Here is a 21,978-nt window from a genome sequence, read left to right as displayed (position 1 = left end):
TTGTTCATGCGGAACTCGCGGTTAAGGAGGGCTGACTGTAATTTAAAAACAAGAAAATTACAATTTGCTGTCCCAACATGACAAAGATTTAGAATATGACTTACTTTAGAACTCAATACCATTTCTCTTCACTGTTCTGTGAAGGCAACTGGAGACAACATACCTGCCTGACTCCAGTGTTTGTGAAGAGCTCATTGATCTTCTTTTGTTTGTAAACATCATTTTTTTCCAGCAATTTTTTATGAAGCCAATCAGGATGTCGGACCCGTGGAACAGGATTCTTCACCTAAAGGGAATGAGGCTTATTCATCAGACTAAATATAAAATGCATCAACGTGGTTTCAACAGCTAAGAATGGTAGGTGTAAATGTACCCTTAGCCCAACAGTAGGCATCATATTATCTCTGCAAATTCTTCCAGATGCACAGGAGAGGCAAACAAACAACATCCCTAGTTATAATCAGTCAGCTATATTGAGCAGTTCATGTTATTCACTTAAAAAACCCACAAATCTGGAGTGGAAGCAAGTCATCCTTGATCCCAAAGGATTTCCTAAGACTTTATTTTTGTTAAACAAAGACTCTGCTACAAACTTCTAAATATATACAATTTTCAGTCATTTGAAATAAAGAATTAAAAAGCTACTAACCTGCTGAAGGGCTGCAGGGATGGTGATAATTTTCTGAATAGCGTTGCCAAGACGTTCAATGTAATAATCCCAGTCAAGAATCTAGAAAAACCAGATTGATATTTGCATGTTGTTAAATTTAATTTGTTCTCCAAGTTAACGACACTCCTATCATACTGCCGTTCTGACACTCATTCTATTTGCTGGTCCTGCTATTACTATTCAACAAGTAAACCAGTACCACTGTGCCTCTCAAGAGAAGATTAATAATTTGGGTGTGCAGCCAGCAGCAGTCACTTTTTCATCATTTGTTCAGAGTTATCCTGAGTTATTCAGAGTTCAGACTTTTCTTTCATTTTATATTCCAAGTTATTAATTTTCCCCAGCATTTTGAGCACATTCCACAATTCCCAAGTACCTACTCGCCACTAACTCAGAATCTGGAAGAATGCTTTAAAATTATAATCACTTTTGCAAGAAGAAACATCCTAAAGTTCTTTTTTTAAAATATCTCATTAGTGAGCCTTCTTCAAAAATAAATTGCTTCCTTGTTAATTCTTTATATAATTTAAAATCAACCCAATGAGATATTCACATATTAAATTTAACTGTTATCTGTTTGGTCATCATATCCAAATTCCCTCAATTTGGGATGATATATTTGGACTTGTCAATGGACTTTCATGTCTGGTACATCCATGTTGATGTGCAATACTTCCAAAACTCAAATAAGAACTAAATGATCAATGGAAATAAAGTATAATTTTGCCAATACTTTCTGTATTTGTTCCATGAATCAGCAGCTTTCCTGCCCATATTTTGTTTTTGCCATCACAAACTAGTTTTGAAAGGCATGTAAGCAGACTTGAACACTAATGTTAGGCAACGTGGTCTGGAGGTACAGCTCCACCTTGTTGTAAAATCGTGGCTGTGCAGTGTAAGAAAGTGTGGAGTAATAATATTAAAAATATGCTGAATAAAGAAAGAAGTGGCATGCAATGTATCAGGAAGGGAGGAAACTATGTGAGCATTTTTATCCAGAATGCAATCAGCAAACTGGGGCTGTTGCATGTAACTCCAAATTTAATGGTCATGAATCTCAGGAATTCACTCCCTAACAATATTCCAACTATCTTTTTCAGAGCTGCGCAGACCAACCTTTGCTCTAAGCAGGAAATGTTTACACAGCCTGAAAACTGCATCACTTTAAATGGATTTTTTTGTAATAGCCACACTAGGAATATTCAGAATGAAAACTGAAAAATCATATACATTTAACTTTATTAATTGAAGGGTATAATGAAATATAGTATAACCAAGAAAATCTTTCACGTTTCGTAAACTTTTTCTCATTTGTCTTCATTCCAGCTTTGTGGCAACAAAGGCTATGTGCATAGGGGCATTTCAGTTACTACGCGGCTGTGCACCTGAGAGGGAGCAGTGCTCCCTAAGGAAGGAATCTAATGACTTTAAGCATAAAAAACTCGAGGATTGCAGGTGAACACAAAGTTGATGTACAGCTCTGATCCAATTCAAAGGCAGACATGAAGGACCCACAGGCACATGTTTACATTCTATTTCTTATGTTTTGTTTTAGCCCCATTAACAAACTTAAAAGTGGTTAATTTAAAAAGTGAACACAACAGGTTTAAACTTTGCCTTGCTCAATTTCATTTGGTAGCAAATAAATGCTTACAGTAAAGATTAAAATCATCTTAATATTTTAAAGCTGTGAAACATTTAGGTTTCAAAACGTTTCAAAGGTATTTAATGTCAGAGGGTTTTTGAATGTCAGAATGTATACAATATACATTCTGAAATGCTTTTTCTTCGCAACCATCCACAGAACAGAGGAGTGCCCCCACAGAATGAATGGCAGTTAAATCTTAGAACCCCCAATGTCCCCCACCCCCAGCTTCCCTCCCTCACATACGTAAGCGGCAGCAAGCAATGATTTATCAAAGGGATTCTCCAGTGAAACTTACTAATCGTATATCAAGGTCCTGCAATGAAGGACTCTTCAACCACTTCCTCAGATAGTGCTTTCTAACACTTGGCTCTGCCTGAAAAATGGCCAGTGGAATTGCTCTGCAAAAGAGTAGAGTTTTCATTTATACTGAGCCTTTCACATCCTTAAATGTCCCAGTGTTTTTAAAACAAATGAATCTTTTTCCACTGATCACAGAAAAAGCAAATGAATAAATTGTTTTTGCTGGTTTTAGTTGATAAATAAACTCTCTAACAAAATGTCACTTTTTCTTTTTAAGTTCCACATGACATCTTATGGCAAAACAAGCTTTCCATTTCTTTTCTGACAGATGAAATAGTTAAGAATGTGACACTCAGCACAAAATTACCATGGATTAATGGGGACAAATAAGATTCATTTAATATCCAATATGTGACATTTCCCAGTGTTCTGTAAAACTCAAAATTTCTCCATTCATTGCTCTGTCAACTTATCAATCTAAAACATTCAAAATACTTTTGAATTCAATGGGGGTTGTGAGTTTTATTTTTTTTAAAACACTTTCAATGCACTAATACCAAGTACAACCAGTTCAAGCAAAAAATACAGAAAATTCATATAAATTTACAAAATAAATTTACTTCTTTTTCTTACCTTTCTGTCACTGGGGATCCTTCTGGTTTCTTGGAGATGACAAAACGACAACTCAGTCCTGCGTCTTTCACCATTTGATCCCCAAGAAATTCTGCAAGTCGTTTGGCAGTACTGATTGAGGTGGACTTTTGCTCCCCATAATCTTCCAATTTACGAGACATTGATCGATTCTCAGAGATCAGTTCAAATAACTCTGTGTCAGGCATGTTTGCTGCCTACAAGAGAAAACAATGGAGTACGTCTGAACAAACCATCTACAACAGCTTCTTTCTCACTCATTATCACATCCCTATTTGGTAAAGAGTCATTTCGTGGCTCTCATCGGGTGTCCCTTATTATTCAAGCAACATTTATAAAATAATCCTTATCCTTCAAAAATCATTTTAAAACTGAACACCAAAAAGGTCCCATTTAAATGCAAACTATTTTTGCAACAGATATTTTGTAATTCAATGGATTTTTTTTTTTGCACGCCACAGTTCCCGGGAAGACACTAAATTGCATAGAGGGAGAGAGAGTTTAAAAGAAGTAAGCAGAGACATTCGGCACATTTTGCATGCCACAGTTCCTGAAGAGACGCTGGACTGCTTATAATTAAGCACATGGCATGGGCAAATTTTTTAAAAAGTCAGGTTTAAGTGGAGTGGCTATTGCATGAGTGGGGAATCATGGCTTTGGCTCATGACTAAGCCAAAAGTAGTTTTTTTTCCATTGCTTATTCTTTCCTTAATGAACATTTCGAGCTATGGGCATGCCAGGCAGGATAGTGGAATGCTCCTCTTGCAGGATGTGGGAAGGCAGGGAGACCTCCAGTGTTCTTGATGACTATACCTGCAAGAAATGCATCCATCTGCTGCTTTTAACAGACCGCGTTAAGGAGTTGGAGCTGAAACTGCATGAACTCTGGATCATTTGGAAGGCTGATGGGTTGATAGATAGGGCATACAGGGAGATAGTTACGCTCAAGTTGCAGGACACAAGTAACTGGGTGACCATCAAGAGGGATAAAGGGGTTAGGCAGCCAGTTCAGAGTACCTCTATAGCCATTTCCCTCAACACTTTGGATACTGCTATGGGGGATGGCCATAGCAGTCAGGTCTCTGGCACCGAGTCTGGCTCTGTGGCTCAAAAGGGAAGGAGAAAGAAGAGGCTAGCTGTAGCGAAAGGGAACAGAAAGGAAGCTCTGTAGAAGGTACTTGACAAGTATGGATTGGCACAAGCTATTTTCTGCCGAAGTGGGAGGCCTTCAAAAGTGAAATTTTGGAAGTATAGAGCTTCTATGTGCCTGTCAGAATAAAAGGCAAGGATAACAGGTTTATCAGGAAAACCTTGTTTTTTGTAAGATATCGAGGACCTAATTAAGAAAAAGGAGGTGCCTAGCAGGTATAGACAGGCAGGAACTTGAAGTACTGAGAAGTACAAGAAATACAAGAGAACACTTAAAAAGGAAATCAGGAGCAGACAGGGTGAAGGAGACTCCTAAGGGCTTCATATATTAAAAGCAAAAGGATAGCAAGGACAAAATTGGTCCTCTAGAAGCTCAGAATGGTAATCTACTTGTAGAGCTGAAAGAGATGAGGAAGATCTTAAATGGATTTTTTTTGCATGTATATTTACTCAGGAGACAGACACAGAGTCAATGGAAGCGAGTCAAAGCACAATCAACTTCATGGACCCTATACAGATTACAAAGGAGGAGGCGTTTGCTGTCTTGAGGTAAATTAGGATAGATAAGTCCCCAGGGCCTGACAAAGTATTCCCTCCCTGTGGGAGGCTAGTGCAGAAATTGCCAGTGCCCTAACAGAGACATTTGAAACATCCTTAGCCACCGGTGAGGTGCGAAAAGATTGGAGGGTAGCTAATATTGCTCTGTTGTTTAAAAAATGCTCTCAGTATAAGCCAGGAAATGATAGGCCAGTCAGCCTGACATCAGTAGAAAGTTATTGGAATGTATTCTAAGGGACCAGATACAAATACTTTTATTGATACTGATTAGGGATAGTCAACATTGATTTGTGCATGGCAGGTGGTGTCTAGCCAATCTTATGGTTTTTTTGAGGAAGTTATCAAGAAGTTGATGAAGGCAAGGCAGTGGATGTTGTCTACATGAACTTTAGCAAGACCTTTGACAAGGTCCCACATGGGAGTTTGGACAAGAAGGTTCAGTTGCTTGGCATTCAAGACGAGGTAGTAAATTGGATTAGACATTGGCTTTGCGGAAGAAGCCAGAGTGGCTATAGACGGTTGCCTTTCTGACTGGAGGTCTGTGACTAATGGTCTCACAGGGATTGGTGCTGTCTCTATTGTTACTGGTCATCTACATCAACAATCTGGATGATAATGTGGTGAACTGGATCAGCAAATACGTGGATGACTTCAAGACTGGGGTGAAGTGGACAGCAAGGAAGACTATCAAAGGTTGCAGTGGGATCTGGACCAGCTGGAAAATGGCAGACAAGGTGAGCAGCAAGGTTCTGAGAAGTGGGGTAGAACAGAGGGATCTGGGAATACAGACCCATAATTCTTTAAAAGTGGCGCCACAGGCAGATAAGATCGTAAAGAAAGCTTCTGGCACATTGACCTTCATAAAATCATGTATTGAGTACAGGAGTTGGGATGTTATGTTGAAATTGTATATGATGTTGGTGAGCCCTAAATTGGAGTATTGTGTCTGGTTTTGGTCACTTAACCTCAGGAAAGATGTAAATAAGATTGAAAGAGTGCAGAGAAAATTTACAAGGATGCTGCTGGGTCTTGAGAACCTGAGTTATAGGGAAAGGTAGAATAGGTTAGGAATTTATTTCCTAGAATGTAGAAGATTGAGGGGAGATTTGATAGAGGTATACAAAGTTATGAGGGGGAAGATATGGTCAATGCAAACAGGCTCTTTCCATTGAGGCTTGGTGAGACTACAACTACAGGTCATGGGTAAAGGGTGAAAGGTGAAATGTTTAAGGGGAACATGAGGGAGGACCTTTATCACTCAGCAGGTAGTGAAAGTGCAGGACAAGCTGTCAGTGCAAGTGGCGGAAGCGGGGTTGATTTCAACACTTAAGAGAAGTTTGGATAGGTACATGGATGGCAGGGGTATGGAGGGCTATGGTCTGGGTGAATGTTGATGGGACTAGGCAGATTAATGGCACAGCAGACTAGATGGGCCAAAGGACCTGTTTCTGTGCTGTAGTTTTGACTCTATGAGCTTAACTGCACAATAGCACCCTTGGAAATTAACACTCCCATGCAAAAACACCACTCTAGAACTTTAGAGCTTGCAAAGAATTAAATGTTGTTTGATGCAATACTAGCCTTTGGTTAGTAAAAGATCAAAGGATTATTTGCAACCTGAAAAGAATTAACAACTCAAAGAAAATCTAATAGAGTTACAGGTTACTAAATTATTGTTTTCATCAAGTGTTCCATAGGAGTTCATATCTTGTATACTGTTTATGGTAGTTGATCAGTCCTTTAAGTTCACCAAAACATCACAAGGACTTAATTCCTCAAATCCACCTTCCTAGTCTAGTTATTTCTTTCAATGATACTGCTGGCCTGGCATTTGCTGTTGAATTGTGTAACCATATAAATAAAAGTTAATGCAAAACATTGCTTGCAAGTTATAATGTAATACAAGTTATTGAAAATGTACTAGCTTCCATCCAAAGGGGTCACAACGCTGAAATCACTGCTTCAGTACCAACTACCATACCTTGCTGTAGAGTACATCCAGCCAGTAATCAGCTACTTTGGCAACTGATGCATACACTTCCTCCAAAGTAGTGCCTTTCAGAAAGGCCTCAAACACAGATGACTGAAAAATCTTGATGAGCTGCAATTCTCCACGACGCTTCACTTCAAAACCTTTCAGTTCAGCTAGTGAGCCATCCTCATTAAAGACTGCATATCTGCAAGGAACATATCAATCAATCAATACCACTCATAAAAACACACCCACGACATTGGCTAGTAACAAGAATACAGTCCAAACAGGTTTTCTAGCTAAATAAATATCTTTCAAAGAATGGATTTATCAACCAGACCCTCTTTAGTGAAGCAGCCTCAAGGACAGGCATGACTGGGCTACCAGTATTTATGAACAGGCCTCAGTAAAAGTTAAAGGAGCAAACCACATATGGGCTGAAACTAGCCTTGATAAAGCCAGCTTAATTGTTTCTCCATCTTAGAATGGTCCATAGTAATAAGTGAGGGTCAATCTGCTCGAACTTACTTCCCAGGAGATGGTTATAGATCGAGGAGATGGGACCATCCAGTTGAAACCCCCAAAATTACACAGAGAATGTGCAAACTCCATACATACAGTACTGAGAGCAACATTGAACGGGGTTGCTGGAGCAGTGAGACAGGAACACTATCTGCCAAGTTACTGCGCATCTTTAAAAGCAGGCATTAGTAATTATGGTCCTTCCTCTCAACAACAGAGTTTACATTATGATATCTATTTCTCACACAGTGCAGCTGAGCAGTGACATTAAAAGGAAGGCTGGCAAGTGTGGAATGATACTACAGCTATTTAAAAAAAGCATCAGTCACCTCTTCTTGAGTTTTTTTCCTTCCTCTTTGGAAGCTGGCAGAATCATAGCTAGATAAGGTCCATCAACTTCAAAGAAAATGCTGTTTTCTGAGCGTGTTTCATATGTCAGTGTTGTAGGGTCCATCAGCTCTTGGTATTGTTCATTGGTGAATCGCTCCTGTAACAGAAAAGTGTTTAAGCTTAGCTGCAGCAAAACATACTACCCACTTCAGCAGTTCAGCAATGTTACACAATGTTACACATATGGTACATGAAATGAACAATTGGAGATTATTCAGTTTATGCTAAATTATTCCCTTAAGTAAAAACTACACACAAATCCATGAAATTACAATATACCCTTGGTTATTAAAAACAACCTCTGTAAATTGTTTTTAAATATTTCATATGAGGATGGGTACAAAGCCTTCTAACTCAAACCACACAAACTGTTTAAAGAAATCAAACACAGATAAAGTGTAAGACTATTATTTAGGGTTTTTCTGTCAGTTATTCAGTTACTTTGTCACTCAGTGGCTTCTACTTGCCTTCACCAGGATATTTAACATAGCACCAGGGTAAGAGATTGTCACTTTGGGCTTTTTGGGATTGTTTGACTTGATGACAAAGTTTTCTGGGAAAGAATTAGGAAGGACACACCAAATACCATCAGTGTCCAACTCCAAGGGTCGCCTGTGAAGAGAAACAATTCCTTTATGATCTTTTTCCTTAAATAGAAGAGGACAATTTAAATGTTTAAATTCAATGCATAACACATTTTGTTCAGAAACATGCAGGATATTCCCCTTGAAACTCAAAAATACTGTGCAGAAGTCTTAGATATAAAAATAAAAGGGTGTTGGGAATGGTGAGGCTGGAGTGCCAAGTGAGGGGAGTGGGACAACTGGCAGAGGAGTGCCAGGTGGGGGGTGGTATGCATACAGATACATCCAGCCCTGAGACACCAGGCGAGGTCACTTGATTCCAAACAATTGGTTTATTGATCATTGCAGAATGTTTCTCTGGTGCCTCCCACCCCACCCCCTTTTTCTAGCCACGATTACCTAACTCCCTGCCCCCTTCCCACTCTCAGTTCACAAAATAGACACTTAGAATCAGGTTTATCATCACTCACATATGTCATGATATTTGATTTTTTGCAGCAGCACAGTGCAATATATTACAGTATTGTGCAAAAGTCTTAGACAAGCTATATATACTGTAAACACAAAGTACACTGCTGATGCTGTGGTCAAATCAACACGTATAACAAGCTGGAGGAGCTCAGCAGGTCGGGCAGCTTCCATGGAAACAAGCAGTCAACGTTTTGGGCCAAGACCCTTTGTCAGGGCTGAAGAGGGAGGGGGCAGGGGCCCCATAAAGAAGGTCGGGGGAGGGTAGGAAGGAGAAGGGTGGTAGATGCCAGGTGAAAAACCAGAGGAAAGATCAAGGGGTGGGGGAGAGGAAGCAGGAAGGGGATAGGCAGGAAATGTGAAGAAGGAATGTAAGAGGAAAGCACTATGGGTAGTAGAAGAAGGCAGAATCATGAGAGAGGTGATAGGCAGCTGGAAGAGGAGGCAGAGTGAAAGTGGGATGGGGAAAGGGAGAGGGAGGGAATTATCAGAAGTTGGAGAATTCGATGTTCATACCAAGGGGCTGGAGACTATCTAAACGGTATATGAGGTGTTGCTCCTCCAGCCTAAGTTTGGCCTCATCATGGCAGTAGAGGCCATGTATGGACATATCTGAATGGGAATGTGAAGCAGAGTTGAAGTGGGGGGCAACCGGGAGATCCTGTCTGTTGTGACGGACGGAGCAGAGATGCTGGACGAAGCGGTCCCCCAATCTGTGTAGGGTCTCACTGATGTAGAGGAGGCCGAACCGGGAGCACCGGATGCAACAGATGACCCCAACAGACTCACAAGTGAAGTGTTGCCTCACCTGGAAGGACTGTTTGGGGCCCTGAATGGTGGTAAGAGAGGAGGTGTAGGGACAGGCGTAGCACTTGTAGTGCTCTCCCCTTACATTCCTTCTTCACCTCTCCTGCCTATCCCCTCCCTGCTTCCCCTCCCCCACCCCATGATCTTTCCTCTGATTGGTTTTTCACCTGGCACCAACCACCCTTCCCCCCACCTTCTTTATGGGGCCCCTGCCCCCTCTTTCTTCAGTCCTGACGAAGGGTCTCGGCCCGAAACGTCGACTGCTCGTTTCCATGGAAGCTGCCCGACCTGCTGAGCCCCTCCAGCTTGTTGTACGTGTTGATATATTTACTGTGTATGCCTAAGATTTTTAATCAGTATTGTACCATTTAAATATTAATTACTGAAACCATCAGAGCTCCTTTGATCATGCACTCACATGCATCACTCATATTCATGCTCCCCCACCACCCACTGGGTTACTTCTTCCATTCTATTTATATTTCATCTTGAATGTCCCAGCATTTTTCTCAAGAATTTCTGGAGAATCTCTAGACAGCTGGAGAATAGTTCCAGTCCCATCACTTTAAATAAACAAGCATTATTGATAAGAATGCATATTAATATTTCATTCCCAACATAAAAATAAAAAGTACAAAAAATTGGAAGGGATTTAGGTAGACAACACATGGCTCAAGTGAGTCTACATATCATTCTTCTGTGTTTACACATACAGGAAGTGGACAATTTAATATTTGTTACAAACAACTTAAGATACCATGATACTCACTATCATTTGCTGCAATTTGGCAGATAGCAGGGGGAAAAAGGAGGAAGATTTAAGGAAATACAAATTAACTAGGCAATCCACTTTCCACAATCTTCTTACCCAATCTGCTCTATCAGTTCTCTTGCCTGCATGATAATATTAGCACCAGTGTGACAGACGATCCCAGCCATTTCCATGGAATACCAACGAGCTCTGTTAGAGAAAACACTTATTGTGAAATTTGTTAACTTAGCAGCAACAGTACAATGCAATACATGATAATATAGAAAGAGAAAAAAGTAAATCAATTATAGTATATATACACTGTATGTATATCAGTTAATTAAAATAATGCAAAGGGGGAGAAGCTGTTCCAGAATTGCTGTGTGTGTGCTATCAAGCTTCTGTACCTCTTTCCTGACAGTAGCAACGAGAAGAGGATATGTCCTGCGTGATGGGGGTCCTTAATAATGGATGCTGAGTTTCTGAGGCACCGATCTTTGAAGATGTCTTGGAAACTACAGAGGCTAGTACCTAAGATGGAGATGACTAATTTTACAACTTTCTGTAGCTTCTTTCAGAACAGTGCAGTAGCAACCCCCCCCCCCCCCCCATACCAGACAGTGATGCGGCCTGGCAGAATGCTCTCCACAGCACTTCCATAGAAGCTTTCGAGTGCTTTAGGTGACAAACCAAATCTCTTCAAACTCCTAGTGAAATATAGCCACTGGCTTGCCTTCTTTATATCTGCATCAATACGTCACTGGATCTGAATGCTGTAACTTCCTCCCTGACACTACTGAAGGAGGGCTCAGAGGATGGAGCAAAGTCATGATGGCACTTAACGGCGACTCCTTTGCTTGCATCTTCGGAAACAGCTCTATTTCTATCTTTGATATACCTTTGTTTCCTTTTCAAGGTTCTTTTGAAGACCCTGACCTGGAGTTACACTCTGACTTCCAACCTTTGTGGGAATGGGACCCGCTCTCAGAGCCTCATGACCAGCCACTTTTTGATATTCCAAGGACGCGGCCTGGAAGACTAGCGCACCTTCAGGTTGCTGGATTTTCGTGGCTCTGGAGACGGGCTGATTCAAGGTTGGTGCCCATGACCGAGGTGTCACGGGAGAACACAGAACATCGGGAGTAGCGGGTTAGCTGCCATGGGTTATGCATCGAGACCTGAGCCCTGGGGCCGACTCTCTGGGTGCAGAACTCGGGAAAAGCAACACAACAGACTTTTAACACCACCAAGCAGAAAGTTGTTTCTTATGTCCCTTCTCACTGTGAAACGAGGACACCTCTTTTTCCCTTATTAGGGAGAGAGAGCCTGTGGTATGTCAAATTAATGGGTGAACAAGTAGTCTTTGGGGTACTGTAAGTCTGTGTCTTTATTGATGCTTTGCTGCACGCTTGAGTGCTTGGTGGAGGACGCAGATGCCCTTTTGCTGGTGGGAATGGTGGGTCGTTGCCTTGCTGCTGCTTACTTGTGGGAAGGGGGAGTTGGGAACTTTGGGGTTCTAACATTTAGCTATCATTCATTCTTTGGAGCACTCCTCTGTTTTCATGGATGTTTGCGAAGAAGAAGAATTTCATGATGTATATTGTATACATTTCACTGACATTAAATGTAACCACTGAACACTTTCATTAGAGTACTGCAGTTCAAAACCACAATAAATCTCTGATCTTATGGAATACATCATTTCCACAATATTACAGTTCAGGTGTTGGCATCATGTGTACTGAATTAAATCAGGATGACAAGTGTGGTTGTTGGAAGAGAAAAATATCAACTTGCTGAAATGCAGCAGAGAAGGCTACTTCAGCCATAAGAAATAAAGAGCACAACCTGTGACTGCCATGAATTTCAATGGGTGAAAACCTTTGCACTAGCAAAAGAAAATAAGTTGACAACTAGGATTCTAACATCAAATAAATGTCAAAGGGATCTTCTCAATTAATTTGCAACATCTTCCCCACATTAGAGGCAACGAGGCATGGTTTCAACATCATTTAAATTTGGGTTATGTTATTATTATTGCTTATGCAGGCAAATTATTATATGAGGGACATATTCAAGATGGTAGCTCAAGCTGTGAGAGCATTTCCATTACCAAAAAGGAGATAATTGTACAGTTCAATAGTGCTTCAATGCCGCAATTTAATTTGCAAATTTAGAGATTTAACAGACTTACGGCTTGTAGTTATTTCATAAATGCCTGAAAAGATCTGTGATGAAATGCCATTCAGAGTTGGATTTTGACCTCGGTGCTATCTGTCTGGAGTTTGCATGTTTTTTCGGTAACAGTGTAGGATTCCCCAAAGTGTTTTGACTTCCTACCACATTCTAATGACATGCTAGTTGCTGGTTACTTCAAATAACCCACAAAGAATGCTGGGGTTGGGGTGAGGGGTGAAATTAATGGCACAGATGAGAGAATTGACGATAGACAAAATAATCAGGAAGTTGCTCCAAGAGCCTGCATAGACTTGGTGGGCTTGGTGGCTTTTATGTAGGAGGAAGCTAGAACAAAAGCTGCAGAAAAAAAGCATGAAGGAGGTGTGGGATGGGATGAAGATCATCACCGGATGCGGTGCAAAGCGGGGGGCAAACATAAATGGAGATGTGGAGAAAGCGAACCAGCTGAACAACTTCTTCAACAGGTTCGACAGCACAATCTCATCCTCACCGCAGAAATCCACACCAGGCTTACTTCCCTCACAGGAAAATAGCCACTCACAGGAGACCTTGCCCACGCCCAGAATTACGGCTGCACAGGTGGAAGGTCAACTGAGGAAGATCTGTACCAGCAAGGCGGCTGGACCGGATGGAGTTTCCCCACGATTACTGAGGGCCTGTGCGACTGAGCTGGGAGAACCACTACAGCGCATCTTCAACATGAGCCTGGAGCAGAGAAGAGTACCCAGACAGTGGAAAACATCCTGTATTGTCCCGGTACCGAAGAAACCACAACCAAAGGAGTTGAATGACTTCAGACCTGTTGCCTTGACGTCGCAGGTGATGAAGACCATGGAGTGGCTGATAATACAGAATCTGAGGCCACAAACCAGGCACGCCCAGGATCCTCTTCAGTTTACGTATAAGGAGAAGGTGGGAGTGGAGGATGCTATCACGTATTTGCTGCACAAATCACTCTCTCACCTAGATGGGGTCAGTTGTGCTGTGAGGATTACATTCCTTGACTTCTCTAGTGCCTTTAACACCATCCAGCCCAAGATCTTAAGGCACAAACTAACGGAGATGGGAGTAGACTCTCACATGGTGGATTGGATAGTGGACTACTTGACAGATAGACCTCAGTATGTGCGGTTGGGAGACTGTAGGTCTGACACGGTGGTCAGCAGCACAGGGGCGCCGCAGGGAACCGTACTCTCTCTGGTCCTGTTCACCCTGTACACATCAGACTTCCAATATAACTCGGAGTCCTGCCACGTGCAGAAGTTCGCTGATGACACGGCCATAGTGGGGTGTGTCAGGAATGGACAGGAGGAGGAGTATAGGAAACTGATACAGGACTTTGTGATATGGTGCAACTCAAACTACCTGCGTCTCAATATCACCAAGACCAAGGAGATGGTGGTGGACTTTAGGAGATCTAGGCCTCATATGGAGCCAGTGATCATTAATGGAGAATGTGTGGAGCAGGTTAAGACCTACAAGTATCTGGGAATACAGTTAGATGAGAAGCTAGACTGGACTGCCAACACAGATGCCTTGTGCAGGAAGGCACAGAGTCGACTGTACTTCCTTAGAAGGTTGGCGTCATTCAATGTCTGTAGTGAGATGCTGAAGATGTTCTATAGGTCAGTTGTGGAGAGCGCCCTCTTCTTTGTGGTGGCGTGTTGGGGAGGAAGCATTAAGAAGAGGGACGCCTCACGTCTTAATAAGCTGGTAAGGAAGGCGGGCTCTGTCGTGGGCAAAGTACTGGAGAGTTTAACATCGGTAGCTGAGCGAAGGGCGCTGAGTAGGCTACGGTCAATTATGGATAACTCTGTACATCCTCTACATAGCACCATCCAGAGACAGAGAAGCAGTTTCAGCGACAGGTTACTATCGATGCAATGCTCCTCAGACAGGATGAAGAGGTCAATACTCCCCAATGCCATTAGGCTTTACAATTCTACCGCCAGGACTTAAGAACTTTTTAAAAGCTATTATTAATGCTTTTTGAGATAGTGATTTAGATGCATATCATATTTTTTACTGAGTTAAGTATTGTATGTAATTAGTTTTGCTACAACAAGTGTATGGGACATTGGAAAAAAGTTGAATTTCCCCATGGGGATGAATAAAGTATCTATCTATCTATCTATCCTTTTGAAACATTGCAAACCTAAGCTGCACCCTCAGAATAAGATACCACCAGCTGATATTCCATGCATTTTCTGTTGGATCTTAGTTGTAATAAGTCTTATATGCAAACACTCATAAATTGTTTCCAGTTGGGTACTAACCCTTTGCGCATGACATAACCATAGAAGGAGTTTAGAATACATTTGTGTGCCAGCTGCAGGGACTCGTACAAAATCTCCATGTTCTTACAACGTTTGATTTCTGTAGCATCTCCAGATTCAACTGCAGCAGACAATTTCTTTTTCCACACCTAGAAAAGTTCAATAGAAATCAGTATTGGTAGAAAGTGGCAAAATCCAAAACTAAAATTTTCACTATTGCTAATGCAATATTAAAATTGTTTCACAATTAAATCTTTGTAATGGGGTGGATCTATGGAAGAAAATATGGCAAAACTGTGGACCACATGGCCTGAAAGGCATCTCTCTGAACAGTCACTAAATTATATGTTTAAAACATTGGAGGAAGGATTTTAACTTAAAGGTCATCAATGGAAAGGTGATACTTGCAACAACAGTTTCTCTTGAGATCAAAACTTGGATCAAATTAGCCAAGAAAACACAGAAAATCCAAGAACTAGATCAAATATAGTTAAAGAACTGCTACAAATTAAGAAAAGGAAACTGAAAAGAAATTGATTGTGGATGTTCCAAAATAATACCAAATGCAGTAGATTCCAGTTAATTAGGACACATCAGGCCCAGTACATTTTGGCCCAACTAGGAAGCTATCAAGGTTTCATGGAAATAGTTAAAGAAGTATAAAAAGACAAATTATCATTTAACTGAGTAACAAATTATGCATTTAAATGAAATACAGAACAAATGAGAACACTACCAACATCTCTACAGTATTATAATACTGCGTAATAGTTTCTAAAAGTCAACAATGGGGAATTCAAATGTACACTGCTGTGTATGCTGTGTCCAGGAAGGGGTGGCACCTCTGGTGAAGGGACTTGTCATGTCCATTCTGGGGCAGCTCACTCACCTTTGGACCCTGTTGGGTACTCAGTTCTCACCTGTGGCTCCAAGCAGCTGTTTGAATGCGGAAGTGGCTACACCCTGGTACACCCTTTCGAAAGGCTGGCTAAACCAGATGAGGGTAGCCAGTGGGCCTCATATCCAGTGAAATAGGAGCATGCCTGTCCTAGCACTTGAAGTCAGCTCTGGCAAACTGGGCAAATGAGATCTGCAGTGAGGTTCCATGGCCAAGGAGGTGGTTCTGCAATGCTTCATGTAGAACGAAGGGCATGATAAATTACACAAGTAGTCATGGTTCTCCATGGCAACCAAGGAAGACCCCATTTTGTGGCAACTACTCATACCACTGGACCCAGATTTCCAAGGTCGAGAGTGTGGTACTGTCCCAAAGCAACAGTTTTTCAACTTTAAAACCTCTCCTGAACAGGCTTCACTGTCATCATCATATATGACAGACAACCAACATTCTGCCATGTTCTTTTGATTGACTGAAAATGAACAAAATTAGCACAGACACCTAGTGCAGAAAATGGACTGCCTTAATACAATGCTTTTGATGAATGCATCCACCAAATCTTCACTTCCAATGCAACTTTCAAGATTTTTATTGATACCTTCAAATCCTTCATAGTTCCTAACTTGAAGTAGTGAAATCATTTCATTTTCACTCTTGGCTGTTTCTGGCATCTCCAAGCCTGAATAGTTCTGAATCGTCTTGCTGTTTATTTCTCTCTGACTATCAGTGAAAAAGATGACTGATTTTTTTTTTTAGCACAAACACACAAATAACACTATTTAAAAACATTTCTTGACATAGTGCAGAGTAGGCCCTTCAGGCCCTCCGAGCCACACTGCCCAGCAATCCCCCAATTAAATTCTAGCCCAATCATGGGACAGTTTATAATGACCAATTAACCTATCAACTGTCTTTGAATGTGGGAGGAAACCAGAGCACCTGGAGGTAACCCAAACTTTTGTGGGAAGAATGTACAAACTCCTTATTGCTCTAAGCATGGAGTAGTATCTTAACAGCCAAACAAGTTTATGCAACTGGTGCTAGTTAGAAATTACCTGTCAACTGTCTGCTATCCCAATTAAATGACATAGTATCCCAAATAAACAAAGGGAATCCTGGCTATTTTTGTGATTAATTTTTGCTCTTTAAGGGTTGCCCCAAATAAGTGGCAGTCCTGATTAACCGAAGGACCAATTAACTGGAATCTACTGTACTCCCAAAAGAATTCCTTACAGACATGTCAATAAACTGATTGAGCATAGTACAACAATGAATGATAAGTAAGAAGAAAAAAGGTCCTTGCCTTATGTGAACCCTTAAATTCATACCGCCTGTCACGGAAAGCTCGCACTGTATCTACATAAAAGGAATTTTCACGCTGGCAAATTGTGGTTACTCGTTCCTCTATTCTAGTGATATGAATTTTCTTGTAAGCTTTGCGACAATAGTCTGAAAAATACAGACAGAAGTGTATCAAATATCAGACTGTACTACAAGTTACAGAAATTGAGCAAACATTGGAAAGAAGTTGAAAACATTTGCACTAGAGTTCACCAGCTTGATTGATTTTGACCGGAGAAGCTTTGGCATTGTGCTATTAATCTCAGCAGCTGGGCCAAAGAGACTGTGCCATCTCTTTCTTTCTCACGTTTGTGCATTTACAAGAAAATGAAAGCATTCTAAACTGAAAATATTCAGACACGCACAAATATGCAGTAAATAATAAAAAAAATACCTGCCAATCTCTTCTTTTCATACTTTGCCTGTTCTTCACGAGACAGCTCATGAAAAGCTTGCGGTTGGTCATTTGGGAAAGCAGGAGGAAACTTCTCAGATTCAAGCTGCTGTTGAATGCGATGGTACTCACTGCGAGAGGCAGGCACTGCAAAGGCAAAATACAAGGTTTGCTATGCTATTTTAAACAGCTTAATTAATTTAACATCTTGCTGAAGAGTGAAGGATTGTCAGTTTGTGGTGAAATACAGAGTTCAGAGCAACGCATCAATATCTACTTTTGAGTTGTCAGATGCATTCTAATTCAGTCTTATTTAGCAAAGTGGCAATAACATAATGGTAGGTCATCTCCACACAAAGATGAATCTTTGCGTACAGGAGACCTACCATCACGTTGGTGGCATTGACGAGTCTATGCCCCGGCAAGACAACATGGGTGTCTATCTCCCTTGGGTTGATTGAGGAGATTGAGGGTAGGTATAGTAATCCTTTGTGTGGGTTCTCACACTACACACTGTAAGCCTGGACAGCCAGATTGTTATACTGTGATTACTCAAAATGTAACTAAGCCTGTCTCGGTAGACGTTAAAGTTGCCCACTCAGAGAAACTTGCATACTATTTGAAGTGCACTATTTCATTGGTTCAGCTAGCACAGGACATGGGAGATTGTCTTGCCCTTGGTTTAACCTTATATCGCAAGATGTAACATTAGCCCTACCAAAGCATTCTCTCCTACCCATATACCACTGTGCCACGATCTCAGACAGGTCTATTCAGCCAGTGGGACAGGGTGTACCCGTGGTTTGTGATGACAGCAACCATTATTTTGCACCAATGATTAAGACATCATTCCCACCCCCCGCCAATGTCTGCAAGGATAGTTGTAGCGTGGAGAGCATTCTGACAGGCTGCATCACTGTCTGATATGGAGGGGCTACTGCACAAGACCGAAAGAAGCTGCAGAAAGTTGTAAATCTAATCAGCTCCATCTTGGGCACTAGCCTACAAAGCACCCAAGACATCTTTAGCATCCATTATTAAAGACCTCCAGCACCCAGGGCATGCCCTTTTCTCACTGTTACCATCAGGTAGGAGATACAGAAACCTGAAAGCACACACTCAACAATTCAGAAACAGCTTCTTCCCCTCTGCCATCCAATTCCTGAATGGACTTTGAAGCTTTGGACACTACCTCACTTTTTTAATACAAAGTATTTCTGCTTTTGCACATTTTTTAATAATCTATTCAATATACATAATTGATTTACTTGTTTATTTATTATGTTTTATGTTATTTATTATTTTTCTCTCTCTCTGCTAGATTGAACTGCTGCCACTAGGTTAACAAATTTCATGTCACATGCTAGTGATAATAGACCTGATTCTGATTCTGAATCTACAAAGTCAAAAAAAAATCAAAAGATCTGAGGGCAAGTTGAACACATTCAAATTCAGTGCCTCGGTCTACATTAGGTGGTCTATCAATCTTATCCTTGTTCCATTTTAAATACTGTTTCTACAAAATAAATGATTGACTTCTTGGCCAATTTAGAAGGTATTTATGAGTCAACAACACTACTGTGAGTCTTCCATCTTGCACAGGCCAAACAGCACAGGACAGCAACTTCAATGACTCGACCCCTACATCAAGTGCCTTTAAGCTTTTCACAACACTGGAAGTTAAATTGTAAATTATTTAATCTATTCAGTTCTAAATCCACAGCTACCATATTGGGATTTGTACTCATGACTTCGGACTGTTAGCTCAGCTCTCCAGATTGCTCCTGTGATTTAACTATTGCATCTCCATTGTACTTTGCTGGAGTAGGAAGGGCAGAACACCAGTGGCTTCACTTGGGTCATATTGCATTATCTTGGCATCTGATCTTCTATCTGTTATGTTCAAATCTTACTGTGCAAGATGATAATCATCCACACAGTGTGACAGGAGTAATTTGGAAGACTACCTTAGGTTTGTTTGGTTTGTGTGTGTGTTTTTTTAACAGAAAAATAATTGAGTTTTATCGTAGTACTTCTTATGAAAAATAAGCAGGGTGTGCTGTTCATCATTGGAAAGATTAATCATAAGACCATAAGATATAGCTGAATTCAGCCATGTGACCCATTGAGTCTTCTCCACCATTCCGCTATTTCATCATGGCTGATCCATTTTTCCTCTCAACCCCAAACTCCTGCTGGATCCCTTCATGCCCTCTGGTTAAAGAAACTCCTACTCATCTCCGTTCTAAATGCAGATCACTCTATACTGAGGCTGTGTCTTCTGGGCTTAGACTCCCACACCAAAGGAAACATCCTCTCCACATCCACTCTACTGTGGCTTTTATGGAGTTCTATCATGGAGGCCTACCATGGAGTTTGTTTGCATTAAACTTAGACAAAGAGGAAACGTTTTTTGTAACTTCCAATCCATTTTACTGGGTCCTTAGAAAATGAACCCATCCTTTCTGTAAATGAGCTTTGCAACTTCATTTCACAAGGAATGATCCACAATATTTGGTGCTGGGTTACACAAGCATAATGCAATAAAAATCCTTCCTGATATGACCTTTAATAATATGCTTTTCTAATCTTTCTAATTATGCCAACATACTTTTAAATCATAGCTTTATAGTAATGACTGAGACTGTATTATTCCATTTAATTCAACAGTTACAACCTATCTTTGCATAATGATAGAAAACAGCACAACGCTTCATAATAATCAGAATAATCAGTGGATAACATTATTTATTTTCTCTTTGCCTATCCAGCTAAATGTCCTTGAGATTTCCTGCTTTAAAGATGGAACTTCTAGCAAATTCATGATCCTACACTCATCTCTGGAGCATCCAGACAGTAAAGACTATTGACAACAGCTCTGCCTTCAATAGCAAGCCTTTCTACAGTTCACAATCAGTAAAGGCAGGCAGCAGTACCATTGCCACAATTATTTTCAACACTGGTGCTCCAGAAGGTTACATCCTCAGCCCCTACTCAACTGCCTATACAATCACGACTGTGTAGCCAGATTCTGCTCCAACTCTATCGACAAATGTGTGGATAATAGCACCACAGTAGGCAGTATCTCAAAGCTGGATTACAAGAAGGGGACAGATAGTTGAGTGACCCTGTGTCATGACAATAATTTTTCCCTCAATGCCAGCAAAAAATCTTCAGAAAGGAGGTTGGTGCATAGTCCTGTCGACATCAATGGTGTGAGGTCAAGAGGGTTTTGAGCATTTTTTGGAGTGATCGTAACTAAGAGCTTGTCCTGGTCCAACCACATAGACAATACGACCAAGAGAGCTCACCTTGCAACTTATTGGCCACCTGCACTGTATTTCCTCTGTAGCAGTAACACTTCGTTCAGCATTTTGTTACTGTTTTACCTTGTATTATCTCAATGCACTGTATAATAAATTGATCTACAAGAATGGTATACAAGTTTTTCACTTCACTCCATACATTATGAATACCAATTTACTGAAAGTCCTCTCGGCCTATTCATTTCAAAAAGCCTCTTTACATTTAGGCATGGCTTCACATCATCTGCTACAGCTAACAGATTAACCATTCTTCATCAAGATGTTTCTTAAAGTACAGAAACACATTCTGTTAAAAAAACAAACCATGAAGGACAATTTGAAAAAAATCTTTCTGCAAAAATCACTAAAATTTTTCACAAATGACTTGTGTCAACATATAACCAAAACAGTGAAGAATATTGGTAAATCTATTTGTGGCATTAAGAGGTCTTGATTTATATTTGAGGTGAAATCAGGAGAGAAAAGTGGCAACCTTTCCTTGTGTTCTCCACATGCAGAAAACCTTGCTGGGATAGCTTAAGTTAGCAAGGATTCACATTTGTGACAAAGAACAATTTACTTTTGATACCATAACCATAACCAAGTGTATAATATACAATATAGCCAATGATGTTAAATCATAACTCTAGCACCAACCTAAAGGTTTGTCTGCACCCCAATATAATTGCATGTTTGACAGTTTTCTAAGCAGCCATTCAGGATAACACAACCCTATCACTGGACCAGATACTGTGCTAACATTAATTATTGTTGAAACAGTGCAACATGCCCAAAAACTACTCATTATTGAAACAATATATAACTAAGCTTCAACAAATAATGGCGCTAAAGATTGACTTTCTTCTCTTTCTATAAGAGGCTGCCTGATTTGCGGAGTTCTTTCAGAATCTGTGTTTTTGTTCCACGTTCCATTAACTCCAGTTTTAGTTGCTTTCATCTTAAAAAGACCATTTTCTCCCTTTTACAATAAAATGATCAATTTCTACAATGTTGACAAAATCCTCCTGATATTTCCTATCAATATTGTTGGAGGCCACTTCAGCCCATCTAGTCTCTACTGGCTCACAATAATCC

General features: G+C 40.6%; 1 protein-coding gene across 2 annotated transcripts in view; it reads right to left on the bottom strand.

Annotated features, from left to right (window-relative positions):
• Nucleotides 1-21,978, bottom strand: part of pole (polymerase (DNA directed), epsilon) — a 149,811-nt gene that overhangs the window by 78,713 nt on the left and 49,120 nt on the right. For both annotated transcript variants that reach the window (XM_073065749.1, XM_073065750.1), the window contains exons 19-29: nucleotides 17,579-17,725; nucleotides 17,147-17,292; nucleotides 14,946-15,094; nucleotides 10,588-10,680; nucleotides 8,328-8,472; nucleotides 7,800-7,957; nucleotides 6,958-7,153; nucleotides 3,252-3,466; nucleotides 2,614-2,716; nucleotides 650-730; nucleotides 164-286 (exon numbers count right to left, since the gene is read on the bottom strand). In XM_073065749.1, coding sequence (XP_072921850.1) covers nucleotides 164-286; nucleotides 650-730; nucleotides 2,614-2,716; nucleotides 3,252-3,466; nucleotides 6,958-7,153; nucleotides 7,800-7,957; nucleotides 8,328-8,472; nucleotides 10,588-10,680; nucleotides 14,946-15,094; nucleotides 17,147-17,292; nucleotides 17,579-17,725 — 1,556 coding nt within the window. The remainder of the gene's footprint in view (nucleotides 1-163; nucleotides 287-649; nucleotides 731-2,613; nucleotides 2,717-3,251; nucleotides 3,467-6,957; nucleotides 7,154-7,799; nucleotides 7,958-8,327; nucleotides 8,473-10,587; nucleotides 10,681-14,945; nucleotides 15,095-17,146; nucleotides 17,293-17,578; nucleotides 17,726-21,978) is intronic.

Source organism: Hemitrygon akajei, chromosome 14 (assembly GCF_048418815.1).
Source record: "Hemitrygon akajei chromosome 14, sHemAka1.3, whole genome shotgun sequence".
Classification (NCBI taxonomy): domain Eukaryota; kingdom Metazoa; phylum Chordata; class Chondrichthyes; order Myliobatiformes; family Dasyatidae; genus Hemitrygon; species Hemitrygon akajei.
This window is presented reverse-complemented; position numbering and strand designations above follow the sequence as displayed.